Source organism: Felis catus, chromosome C2, assembly GCF_018350175.1.
Source record: "Felis catus isolate Fca126 chromosome C2, F.catus_Fca126_mat1.0, whole genome shotgun sequence".
Classification (NCBI taxonomy): domain Eukaryota; kingdom Metazoa; phylum Chordata; class Mammalia; order Carnivora; family Felidae; genus Felis; species Felis catus.
Genome location: NC_058376.1, coordinates 153,746,851 through 153,759,396, shown reverse-complemented (window position 1 = coordinate 153,759,396; position 12,546 = coordinate 153,746,851). Strand labels below are relative to the sequence as shown.

Here is a 12,546-nt window from a genome sequence, read left to right as displayed (position 1 = left end):
AAGACTTCTGTCCAAAAGAAAACTACAAACTGCTCCGGCCGGAGTGGAGGGACCCCCGTCCACTTTACCTGCTTGCTCGCATGGGCCTTTCTCAAGTCTCTGGTGACAGCCAGCGTATCCTCAGTCCACGTGCAGCACGTGTATCTCCCATGCTTGGCTGATACTCGCACTAGTGGAAAAAGGCAAATGGAAGAGCAGCCCAGGGAGGCAAGAGCAGACGGGGGGCTCCCCAGAGGTGGCCCCGAGGTGGCCTCACCAGCAGCACATGGCTGTCCCTGGCCCCCGCCGTTCTGAACTGTGCTGAACCCATGGTGAGGAGACCTCCTCAGAAACACTCCACCGTAGGCAATGAACATAACGTGTCCGCCTCCATATTTTTTTAGTCATGGTAGCAATGGCAAGACCATCAGGGAGACAACTTAGGGATGTCCGGTTTGCTTTTCTGTCTAAAGTGGTTTTGTTTCTAGCCATGTCTGGACCCTACAGCCTGGTTTCGAGGGCAAAAGCCATGGTTTTCTGCATGTCAATAAGGTATCCATTCATCACAGCCCATTTCAACTTCCTGCCACCGGCTCTGCCAGGAAATTTTCTCGGAACTGTGCTCTCTGAAGGCGTCGTTCTCAGAGCTGCAGGGAGGCGAAGACAGATCAAATTGTCCTTCAGTATCTGTCACTCCGCTCTTTCCCCAGAGTCCACCTTGCCTCAGTGAAGAAAACAGAAACAATTGATCGGTACTTTAAAACGAGGTTGCTTCCTTCCTGCAGGGTCACGTGGTAATGAACTTCAGTCGCTTGCCTTCCTTGCAGTTTCGTTATGTCCTAGAGCTAACATGTTCCCACATAGCAAAGCTCTGTCCCACGCGTTTATTTTCTTCCAGAGCTGTCGAAACACCGGCTTTACTTTGTAGGCAAGTCGCTGCCTGGCTGTTTCGAAATCATTCTGTTTCCTTTAATGTGCTTTCAAATGTCCTAGGGTATAAAGGGCTTGATGGCTTGGGAAGGCCAGCAGAAACCGGATTCGAAAACTTTCTGGGAGTTGGTTTGGCTAGCGTGCGAACACTCTTCAGTTTCATCAGATTAAATTAACATAATAAGAGCAACTTTTGGTCAGAAATAGTGAGCCTCAAAGGAGCAGGGGATGCGTGACTTAGAGACCCCGTGACGTCTGTGTTGTTTTCTTCTTTTCTGATGTGTCATGAAAGTAAGAATGGCTGGGGAAAAGCCTAAAGCTAAATTGTGAGAAAAATCCGTCTCTAGAAGGTGATGCTAACGTGCTCTAGCCCCCTGGATGGGCTGGGAAGGCAAACTTGTTCCTCTCTGTTAAGATACAAACAAATTGTTTTAAAAATGTGACTCTCCTCTGAGGCCGCCTGATTTCCCCTTTCAAAGAGGAGGGAGCCGGGCAGATGAAAGCTGGGGCATCGGCAATCAGGGGTACGCCCCTGAGTGTTTAACTGGCAGCTGGGGCTGGTCTCTGATCTGTATCATTGGCCAATTTCGGTGGTGTAAATACTCCCACCCAGGCCTATTTCAGGCCCCCAATGGGATGGCCATGAAGGCTGTCACCAGCCCATGTGAGCCGCTGCCCCACATCGCTGGATAAAGCACAGTGCGTGAGCTCTGGAGACAACACGAGAGGTTCAGACCCCAGCTCCAGCACTTACTAGCTGTGGGACCTGGAGAAGAGTTACTGATTTCTCCCTGGGCTCCACATCCCTACCTGATAGGTAGGTCTAGCATAAGATTACTGTGAAGAATAAATGGATAATATACATATAGAACATAAAACAGCAAGTGGTAAATGATCAGTAACCATTAGCCACTTAGAGGAGATGTTGTTGTTATTTCTGTAACCTAAGCAGGTTAGGTTGACCAGCTATAAGCTATAATGACTATAGCTTCTCGTATTAAAAGAAAAAAAAAAGAAGAGTATTACATAAACAATTTTGCAGCAAGGGCAATAGCATTTAACTCATACCTAGGTAATGCATCCCTCAATACTCCATCTTGTTCTCTATAATTAATACAAATCTTCCTCAACGTACAGTGGGGTTACATACTGATAAACTCATCAGAAGTTGAAAATGTCACATCAAAAATGCACCCACTACACCTAAGCTCCGGAACGTCATGGCTTACTTAGCCTGGCCCAACTTCAGTGTGCTCAGAACACTTCCATTCCCCTACAGTTGGGCACACTCATCTAGCAAGAAAGCCTATTTGATAATGAACTGGTGACTCTCTCATGTAATCGATTGGCTACCGTACTGAAAGTGACGAACAGAATGGCCATGTGGACACAGAAGGGTTGTCAGCGTACCTGTTGTCCACCCTTGTGATCGGGTGACTGTCCTAAAGCTGTGGTCGCTGCTCCGCATCACCAGAAAGGATCATCCCACATAACTCCAGCCCGGGGAAAGATCCAAATTCAAAATTCGATGTACAGTTTCTATCGAACGTGTCTTGCTTTCGCCCCATTGTAAAGTCAAAAAATCAAAGTCGAACCATCTTGGGGACTGCCTATATTTAGAACTCACCTACAAAAGAGCTCTAGTTTTAGTGAGAATTTGACACGACAGGGTACGGGCAGGACTCCTCTCTCTGTTGTCTCTTCCTGGGAAGAAGGCTGACTATGACCTGTGCATCTAGACATTCATCCAACGCTCACTGAGCACCTGTCATGTGCCCACCCCCTGAGCCCTGCAAACACACCTGCAGGGAGCCATGGTGCCCACGAGGGAACACACACCCTTTCTAAATTTAGCCAAATAGACCAGACAGCAATGATCTGGTTTTCAATCATTGAGAATCAGGCAAATTCTTCCTTAGTTCTTCTACTGACGTCGAAATCTCTGCCCAGTTGGCCCACCGAAATGATTTTGTTCATTCCAGCTCTTCCCTCTTTTCTCTAAGACTTCAGATCTCGTGGAGGTTCCTGAAGAAGCTGACGGGCCAGGAGGCGGGTATGACTCACGAAAACGCAGCAACAGTGGTGAGTGGGGGGGGGGGGGGGGGGCGTTGCCCCAGCACGAAAGTGAATCACACTGTGCATCGAGGTCTGCGGGCAGGGAGTGTTGACTGCCAGGTGTCTTCCTTCTCTGCTCGCTCTGGAATTCGGTCTTAGCAAGTGTTCAATATTCTGGAGGCAAACTGGGCATAAGTACCGATGGACTTCCTTGACTTGACTGCGACGTTCCCTTGAGTTCTGTCTCCTGGGTTCTCATCCGGGACTAAGTAAGTGCAGACTTAGCTACATTGGGGTCCAGGAGTCACTTCCCGACCTTTTTGTTAATGCATCATTTCCCCCACTGACCTACGTTAGATGAGCAACCTATTCTGGAAGAAGCTACTCCCCGACACAGCTGAAGCACCTCATACCAAGGGGGTGGTGGTACCAGGCGAGTATGGACCTCCCATGTGGCTTCTCCCCAGCAGACATAACGAACACTCAAAAACTTCTCGGTATGATCTAGCCATAGCCAAACGTTCTGTATTAATAGTACTTAATTTTCTAATAGCTTAGGCCTTTGTTAACGATAATTTCTAAAATTTACATGGAATGCTAACTACGTATGTTGCTTGCTAACGTTAAGAAAGAACATTAAGCCAGAGTTTAAAGAAACAACCAGCCCCTTATGGATGCATCTTGCCGAGCCTCTCTGATGCCGAGCCTCTCTTAATCTCCACTCCCTTATGCAAAAGGTATTTATGAAGTGTTTACCATGCCCCGCAAAAGTACGTGAGTCACAAAGCTGTCCTCAGGGTGGCTCGTGACCTAGCAAAGCGGTGGGTTCTGATTTCGCGTTGTCAACCTGGGCTGAATGCGTCCTCCGGGGCGGAAGTGATCCCTGCCAGCTCTCGTCCCTGCATGGGAAGCACGGGGACGTGCCGTCTTGGGTAGATCTTCCACTTGACTAGTTGCCTCTGCCTTTGCCAGATTGGGGGCAGAAGGTCTGCAATCAGTCCTCCGTAGCTGCTTTATCAGCAGCTGTCTTACAAGCCACCGCTTCTGCTTCCTTAGCTCCAGGAGTGCATTTATGTCTCTTCTCTAGTTAGGACGGTGTTTCCGTGGTTCCCTCGGGAGAATCCTCCACGACTCCTTCCTAAATACGCATCAGTGTTCACCAGGGCCCCCCCCCCCCTTACCAAGCCCGCTCACATCTGCTAAAGCTCACTGCTAGGGCAAGGATGCTGTGGCATCATATGGGGAGAGCGGCACTTTCGGATCAATGCGGACGTTCACTGAGCGCTTGGTAGCACCATCGGAGAGACAGATCAGACGGTGCCGGCCGCCCGGGGAATGTCACGGCCGGGCAGCGATGCCGCAGGAGTCTGTCTAGCAGTGCGGATACAGCCGCTGAATTTGGTCAGCAGCCCCGGACGTCTTCAGCAGCTGAGCACAGACCCACCAGACGCTGGCATTAACCTAGACCTTCATTTTAAGACTTCTAGTCTGATCAGCTGCTCTGTCCTCTGAGCCTCACTTCCGCCCGCATCGCTCACTGACACCAAATCGCCAAATTGCCGATGGTCTGCTCGTCACTAACGGCACCGGACGTATTTGGTCCCCGGCCCCTCCTCGCTCTGGAGGCTGACCGCTGGACTTCACTCAGCGGTCCTGTGGCCTCCAAGCCGTGCCCTAATCTCTCCGCCCCCATCTCCTCCTTTCCGAAACGAAGATAACGATAATACTGAATCCATGAGGTGCTGTGGCCGTTAAATGAAAGAACCAATGTAAATAACTATTCCATACATCGACGACTCTGAAATTTCTGGCTCCTTGCTGCCTCCAGATGCATATCGCCTGCTGGACTTGGCCATCTTGAATGTGAAGTCGACATCGTAACGTTAACACGCCCAAACCGGACCCTTGGTCCCCTCGCCCGCCCCAGCCACGCCACCTGGCTCTCAGTTGTCTCTGCTCAGTAAATAGGAGCTCCACTCTGCTAGTTGACCAAGTCGAAACTTCTGGCGTCAGACTTGACTCTGCCCTCTTGGCCAGTCTCATAGCCAGTCTGTCAGTACATCCTGTTTCCTCCTCTCCACAGTCATTCCCAGCACGTACCCACCCCTTACCTCCCTGCCTCAGGCATCCTGGCCAACGTTTCTGGCACTCTTGCTCACCCATTCCTCCGTAGTTAAGGTCTCTATTTGCCCCGGGGATTCCTCAAAAAGTGCTCTTCAGTAGGTTTTTATAATGCGAGGAGCTATATTTAGGAATCATCCGAATGAAGCATGTTACTCTTAATCAATCCACCATGAGGTCATCATCAAGTGTCAGAGGGGCAGCCTAGAGCCTCACTGCTCTCAAGTGTGGCCCATGGGCCAGCAGCCTGGGCATCACTTGAGAGGCTGTTAGAAACGCAGCACCTCAGGCCATTTCCAGAGCTGCAGATTCAGAATTTGCACACGAATCTTATTAAAGTTCAAGAAGCAGGATAAGAAGTCATTTAGCCCAACTCTCTCCCCTCCAACACACACACACACACACACACACACACACACACTGTATAGATAAGGAAACGGAGGCACAGAGTAATACACTGAAAGACACAGTTGAACAGTTGCCATTTCTTTTCTGTTAAGAGGCATTTTCAGAGCCTTATTCAAAGAAATCTGTTGGAAGAATTTAGCAAGCAATAAACCTCTAAAAAGCTTTGGAGATCTATTAACTATTCCTTTGATCAGCGGGAGCTTTCTTTACAATGTGCCCTTGGAAGCTAGAGGGATTAATTATGTAGCAGTTTGCCTCAAAACATTTTCCTTTGATTGGATTTAATCCCCTGTCCAGGCAATTTGGGAAACAACACAGAGAAAACACTGCTTGTGTATCCAGGCGGCCACCGGCCTCCCCACGGCCATGGCGAGGAGGGTGCTGGCTTTTCAGAAGCAGTGCGTGGCTTCCGGTCACAAGCTGTTCTGTGTGACATGTTTCATTTGCGTTCTAAAAAGTACACAGGGCAGACAGATCCTGTTTCTCCAGCCAAAAGTCATGTCAAAATCCTTGAGGAAGATTTCCAAGGGCACCTTGGAAGAGGGTACTCTTCCTACCCCTTTCTTCCTCACGAAGCGTAAGAAGTCTCTGTGTTCTCTCTCATGGAAGACTTTGGGAAGGTCTGGCTGTTTCTGGTTGTTGTTTACAACCCGGCTTGTGGACGCACCAGAAATAGAGAAGCCCGTTTCAGCTCGAATAACGCCAAGTAATGATGTTACCCGGTGCCTTCCATAACTGCATTTCGGTATGACTCCATGTGGTTATAACTTTCTTGGAAGAGAAGCAGAGGGAATAGAACATAATTAAGACAAATTCCTAGAAATATTCTTTAAAAAAAAACTGGGTTAGTCACATCCACTGGAGGATATCGCAAAGCCCCACGGTACCTTACTTTTCACTAAAGCAATGAAATTTTGCCCGGAAAGGAAAAAAGGCAAGCTTGGATTTGGAAGATTTTTCCTTGCCTTTAACATGTGCTGGGGTTTTTGTTTGTTTTGGCTTTTTGATACTTTTTTAATGTTTATTGATTTATTTTGAGAGACAGAGAGAGAGGGTGCGCAGGGGAGGGGCAGAGAGAATCACAAGCCGCTCTTCTCTGTCAGTGCAGAGCCCTTACACGGGGCTCCATTTCAGAAACCACCAGATCATGACCCGAGCTAAAATCAAGCCTCAGACACTTTTAACCACCTGAGCCCCCCAGGCGCCCCTGACATGCCCTGGTTTTCTCTCTCACATTTTGGTCTGTCACCCAGAAAACAGAGCAAATATTTCCATGGCTTCCTCAGCAGATACCTAGAATCCAGATGTGCGGTATCTACAGCAGGTTAAGGTCTGTTTAAAAGCAAGAAGGACTCTCTTTCCGGCTGTGTGGAGGGCTGGATGTTTAGAGAAATTTTTTCTACTTTAGCACACGCCTCAACTTGCTGGGAAAAAGAATTTAAAAGAAAGTTCTAGTTAACGCATGGTGGAGCTGGCAGCAAAATAAGGCAATTCTTTGGCGTCTAGAAATAATAATAAAGCAGGAATCCAGAGACAGAAGCGGGTGAAGACCAGTGTTTACCCTGCACATCCCCGGGGCCTCAGACTGGAGAAGAAAAAGGCCCATGTGCGGTCAATAGAGGACAAAACCCGATGAGCAGGCAGAGTGATAGGTGTGATGAGAGGCCCTTTGGGAGAATGCCGATACCCCAAAGTAAGTACCTTTAGTGACACCAGGAAAAAAAGAACGCCCCGCAGAGGAATTTAGTAAAGAAAAATGCTATATTGACCTCCACTCGCGTGGGGAAGAAAAGGAAGAAATGGGGGAGGAGTAGGAAGGAAAGAAACAAGGAAGCAAAGGAAGGAGGAAGCTCTTCTTACTTGGGTTTAGGGCCTGAATTCGTACTACCTCTATGGGCAAAGTAGAATAATGTAACGTTTTAGTTTAATTTGTTTAAAGTGGCCCACTCGGACAAATGCACCAGGCACTTGGCAGAAGTAACCCAAATGCCCTCTGAGGTAAGAGAATTTAAACCCCAGACCTGAGAAATTTCCAGAATTGAAATTTCTGTAATTTCAGGATTGAAATACACCAAGTATATGTGAAAATGAGCCACCATGAGTAAGAGTGAGCCGAAACAACTTTTTTTATGATCAGACTGGTCAGAGATTGTCTATGTTGGAATTATCAAATAAAGAAATCTATAACTACATAGCTATATGTATTTAAAGGTATGAAAAATGGACTAGAACGTATAACAAAGGAGTAGGACACCATCGAAATTGAACAGGCAAATTTTAAGAAAACCAAACAGAACTTTTAGAAATTTAAAAAGAGAGAGAGAGAAATTTGATTGTTGGATTTGCTACCGTACTGGATATAGCTGAGGAGAGAATTAGTGCTGTGAAATACATAGCCAAAGAAATTGCTTAGAGTATAGCCAGGGTGACAAAGTGATAGAATTCACGACAGTAAAAGAGACACAGAGGACGAGCAAGAAAGTCCAATGTGCATCTAACTGACACTTTAAAGGTACATAAAGAGAGAATGGGAGAGAGACAACGTTCATGAAGATACTGGTTAATATGTTTCACAATCGATTACAGCTACCATCCCTCAAATTCAGAAGATTTATACTGAGACCATCCTAGCAAAACCGCACAATTTCGAAGGTGAAAGAAAATGCAGACCGAAAGATCACCTGCAAAGGAATGGAACCGCATGGAGAGTAGAACGGAACCTTCAGTAATCTGGGGGGGAAAAGTAACTCTTAACTTAGAACTATAAATGGAACAGCCACAAAACTGTCTTCCAATATACGTATTCAGGCAAAGGCTGTGTCTCCACTGCCATGAAGAAAGACCAGCTCAAGAAATTTCACAGTGATGTACTTCAGAGAGGAAAAGGTGATCTCAAAGGAGGGACCGAGAAGCAAGGAATGAAGCACAAAGAAAGGACCAAGTGAACATTGGCCACGTAAAAAGATAATAATGTTAGCAAAAAGCTGTCAGTAAGACATTAACTGAAATACGAGACATCTCAGTGAGAAATGGGCATTCAAAGATCCTTGTATGAATTGGAAGGAAATGAAGGGTACTATTTCACTTTAGGTTTTGTTAAGTAAAATGCACCTCGTAAAATGTTGAGTAGCCACCAGAAGATTAAAAAAATAGATTCAACCATATAAACTAAAAGAAAGAGGGAGAGGGGGCACAGAGACAAAGCATACTTCTCTCTCTCAAAAATAAATAAACAAATAAATGTGGAAAACTACACCTATTTTTTTTTAATTTTTTTTTAACGTTTATTTATTTTTTGGGGGACAGAGACAGACAGAGCATGAACGGGGGAGGGGCAGAGAGAGAGGGAGACACAGAATCGGAAACAGGCTCCAGGCTCCGCGCCATCAGCCCAGAGCCCGACGCGGGGCTCGAACTCACGGACTGCGAGATCGTGACCCTGGCTGAAGTCAGACGCTTAACCGACTGCGCCACCCAGGCGCCCCTACAACTATTTTAAATGCTCCCACGGGCAAAAGATTGCATAGCTGTATTAATGTGTGGAAAAATGGACTTTAAGACCAAAAAAGCATTACTAGAGAAAAAAATTATCATTACATGATCATGTCTACTTCACCAGCAGATATAAATTCTAAACTTACAACTACTTACTGTACAGCCTTAAATGACAAGAACTTAAGGAGCAGTTGACAGAAACATTAGGGAAATTGACATTCCCCTTTATAGTCAGAGGTGGTAACATGCCTCTCAAGTCATTGGCAAAGCAGGTGCATAAAAAGATTCAGGATTTAGGGGATCTGAGGACACATTTGACAATCGTAATTAAGTTAAAAAGGGCACTCCATCTAACAAATGGAGAATTCACATTCTTTTTAAGTACACACAGAACAATTATGAAATTGATTACCGGCAGACCATAAAGTGAGCTTCATAAATTTTTACAGAATTAATATGATATAGAATATATATTTCTGACTATCATGCAGATGAGTTAGAAACCAGTAGTCAAAAGATACAGAAGCAACCATAATTTAGGAATTTAAAACATACTTTCAAAAAGCTCATGTGTCAAAAAGGAGTTCATAATAAAAATTGGAATATACTTAAAACTAAGTCATAATGAAAATACTACATATCAAAATTTGTGAGATGTAGCTAAATTGTGACTAGAGTATTTAACTTTGGAAGTATTCCATTAAACAATAAAAAGGCGGGGGGGCACCTGGGTGTCTCAGTTGGTTAAGCATCCAACTCTTGATTTCAGTTCAGGTCATGATCTCACGGTCTGGTCTCGTGAGATCAAACCCTGCATCAGACTCTGCATTGAGCGTGGAGCCTGCTTAAGATTCTCTCCCTCCCTCTCTTTCTGCCTCTCCCTCACATGCATGCGCCTCTCTCTCTCTCTCTCTCTCAAAAATTAAAAAAAATAATAAAAATAAACAATAAAAATTAAAAGGCTGAAAAGCAAACACCTAAGCATCATACTTCAGTCAGAAAAGAAGATACAGAAGAAGCCCCCAAAAAGCAGTAGGAAAAGCATAAAAAGGTGGTAAGAGGAGAAATTATCCAATGACACAGGTAGGTTAACCAGTTTTAAGAATGGTCTTTAAAAGAGGTAAATAAAACCTACAATCACAATTTTTTTAAGAATAAAAGAGAGCGATGAAGCAAAACGCAATAATAAAAAAGGATGAACATAACAGAGATTGAAAGGAAAATAAAAGACTCCCATGACCAACTTCATGCCGATAATTAAAAAAAAATTTTTTTTAAGTTTATTTGTTTTGAGAGAGACAGAGCACGAGTGGGAGAGGGCAGAGAGAGGGAGAGACAGAGAATCCCAAGCGGGCTCCACATTGTCAGCGCAGAGCCCGATGAGGGGCTCGAACCCACAAAGCTGTGAGATCATGACCTGAGCCGAAACCAAGAGTCAGATGCTTCACTGACTCAGCCACCCAGGTGCCCCCCAATAAATTTTGAAGGGGCGGATACCAAGAAGCATATCAGTGACTAAAGTCTGACCTAGGAAGGAATAGAAAACTTGAGAACTTGAATTGGCTTCTAGTCACGATAGAAACTGAATCAATATTTTAAATTTTGCACCCTGAAAATACGAGGCCCAGACAAACTTTATAAGTAAACTCAACCAAACAGATAAGGAATGGAGAATTTCCAGGTGATGTGAGCTCTTTCAGGGACACGAAAAGTTGCAGAGAAGAGGGCTGCCCCTTTCTTTTAGTTTATGAGGCTAGTTTAATACTGACCTCAAAACCAATTGTTCTTGATGAAGAAAAATCACTGGCTATTCTCTGTCATGAAAAAGGAAGAATATAGGAAAGGAAAAGAGGAAAGTCCTTTGGGGAGGTGGCAGAAACTAAAGATGCACTTGCTTCTGTAATATTAAAAAATACGCCTTCTTGAGGCCCCCCGGGTGGCTCAGTCGGTTCAGCATCTGACTTCGGCTCAGGTCATGATTCACAGTCTGTGAGTTCGAGCCCCGCATCGGTCTCTGTGCTGACAGCTCAGAGCCTGGAGCCTGCTTCAGATTCTCCCTCTCTGTCTGACCCTCCCCCACTCAAACTCTGTCTCTCTCTCTCTCTCTCTCTCTCTCTCTAAAAAGTAAATAAACGTTAAAAAAATTTTTTTTCATATGCCTGCTTAATGGACATATTCTTTGAATAGTTGTCATGGGTGAAATCAGTAATCAATTTTTTTTACATTTATTTGATTATTTTAGAGAAAGCACAAGCAGGGGAGGGGGCAGAGGGAGAGAGAGAACTAGAGAGAGAGAGAGAGAGAGAGAGAGAGAGAGAGAGAATCTTAAGCAGCTTCCACGTGCAGCACAGAGCCCAATGCAGGCCTCGATCCCATGACCCTGGGATCATGACCTGAGCCGAAATCAAAAGTCAGATGCTCAACCGACAGAGCCACCTAGGTACCCCAAGTTATTTTTAATAAAACAAATTTAAAACACTAAACGTAAGAAGTATATGGTGTATTTGTAGTAAAATAGTTACCTTTTCCTTATTCTTTTCCCCTCAAATCAATGTCTCAGAAGTAGCCCACAGGAATGGGTTTTAAAATCTTTTTTTTTTTTTTTTGGCAGGGTTATGCTTTCAGTCATATAGCTGAAAATACATTTGGGGTCACTTCAAATAATTTGCAGCATAGTTCGCAAAAATGGTACACATTTTGAACCAGATGGCTAACCTATATTCAACAAAAAGCTACAATAATGTGAAATTGCAAAATTGTAAAGCCGGTCCAAACTGTTATGTACCCTATGTAGTCTCCCTTTGTATCTCCAATCAAGAATTTTCTAGAAAGATTCTCTGCTCTTTTCATTCAGATATCCAGTATTCTTATAGAAGTATCCAGTTTTATGCTTATGGGATCAAATATTTACCCTGAGGCTTTAGGGAATCACATAATACCAGGGAAAAGTGTTGTTGGTCTCCATTCAATTCAAACTAGTCAGGTGACTAGCCAGATGGCAGACAAGGTCCGTAGGATCATTTCCACTTACCTACAAACCAGACTTCCTCCAATGACTGCATATTTATGTCTAGGCTTCAAAGGAATCATAGAATTTCCCGCACAGGCTCTGAAACTACACTGTGGAGAATAGACATTTACTAAGCATCACTACGTTTACAAAGGCTCTTGTTCTGAAGCATGTTTTCTGCATCCACAATTATCGAGTGCATTGGAAGGACCGTGGAAATGTCAGTGCGTACCCGAAATAGATTATAGGGCTTTCTGTGGTGTGTTTCTCTTCCTTTCCTGGTATTTTTTAAAATCATTTGAAGGGAGACCAAAGGGAAGAATAAAGCAGCAATGTGTTATTTTTAAATGTTAACTCACCTAAGCGGTAGGTTAATTTAGACACCCAAATTCCATTGTGCAAACTTGGAAACATTTGCCACATTTTTGTTGGAGGCAGATCCACGCGGTGAGAATAAGGCCATCACACTGTGTCGCTGAGGTAAATGTGACTGACCGAACTAGCTAAGGCAGAGCCCTCCCCCCAGTACCCGTCGAGCACCTCCCATA

General features: G+C 44.9%; 1 protein-coding gene across 5 annotated transcripts in view; it reads left to right on the top strand.

The window, feature by feature from the left end:
• Window positions 1-12,546, top strand: part of STAC (SH3 and cysteine rich domain) — a 138,438-nt gene that overhangs the window by 97,742 nt on the left and 28,150 nt on the right. For all 5 annotated transcript variants that reach the window (XM_011286318.3, XM_019810967.3, XM_011286319.3 and 2 more), the window contains exon 6: window positions 2,913-2,991. In XM_011286318.3, the coding sequence (XP_011284620.1) occupies window positions 2,913-2,991 (79 nt within the window). The remainder of the gene's footprint in view (window positions 1-2,912; window positions 2,992-12,546) is intronic.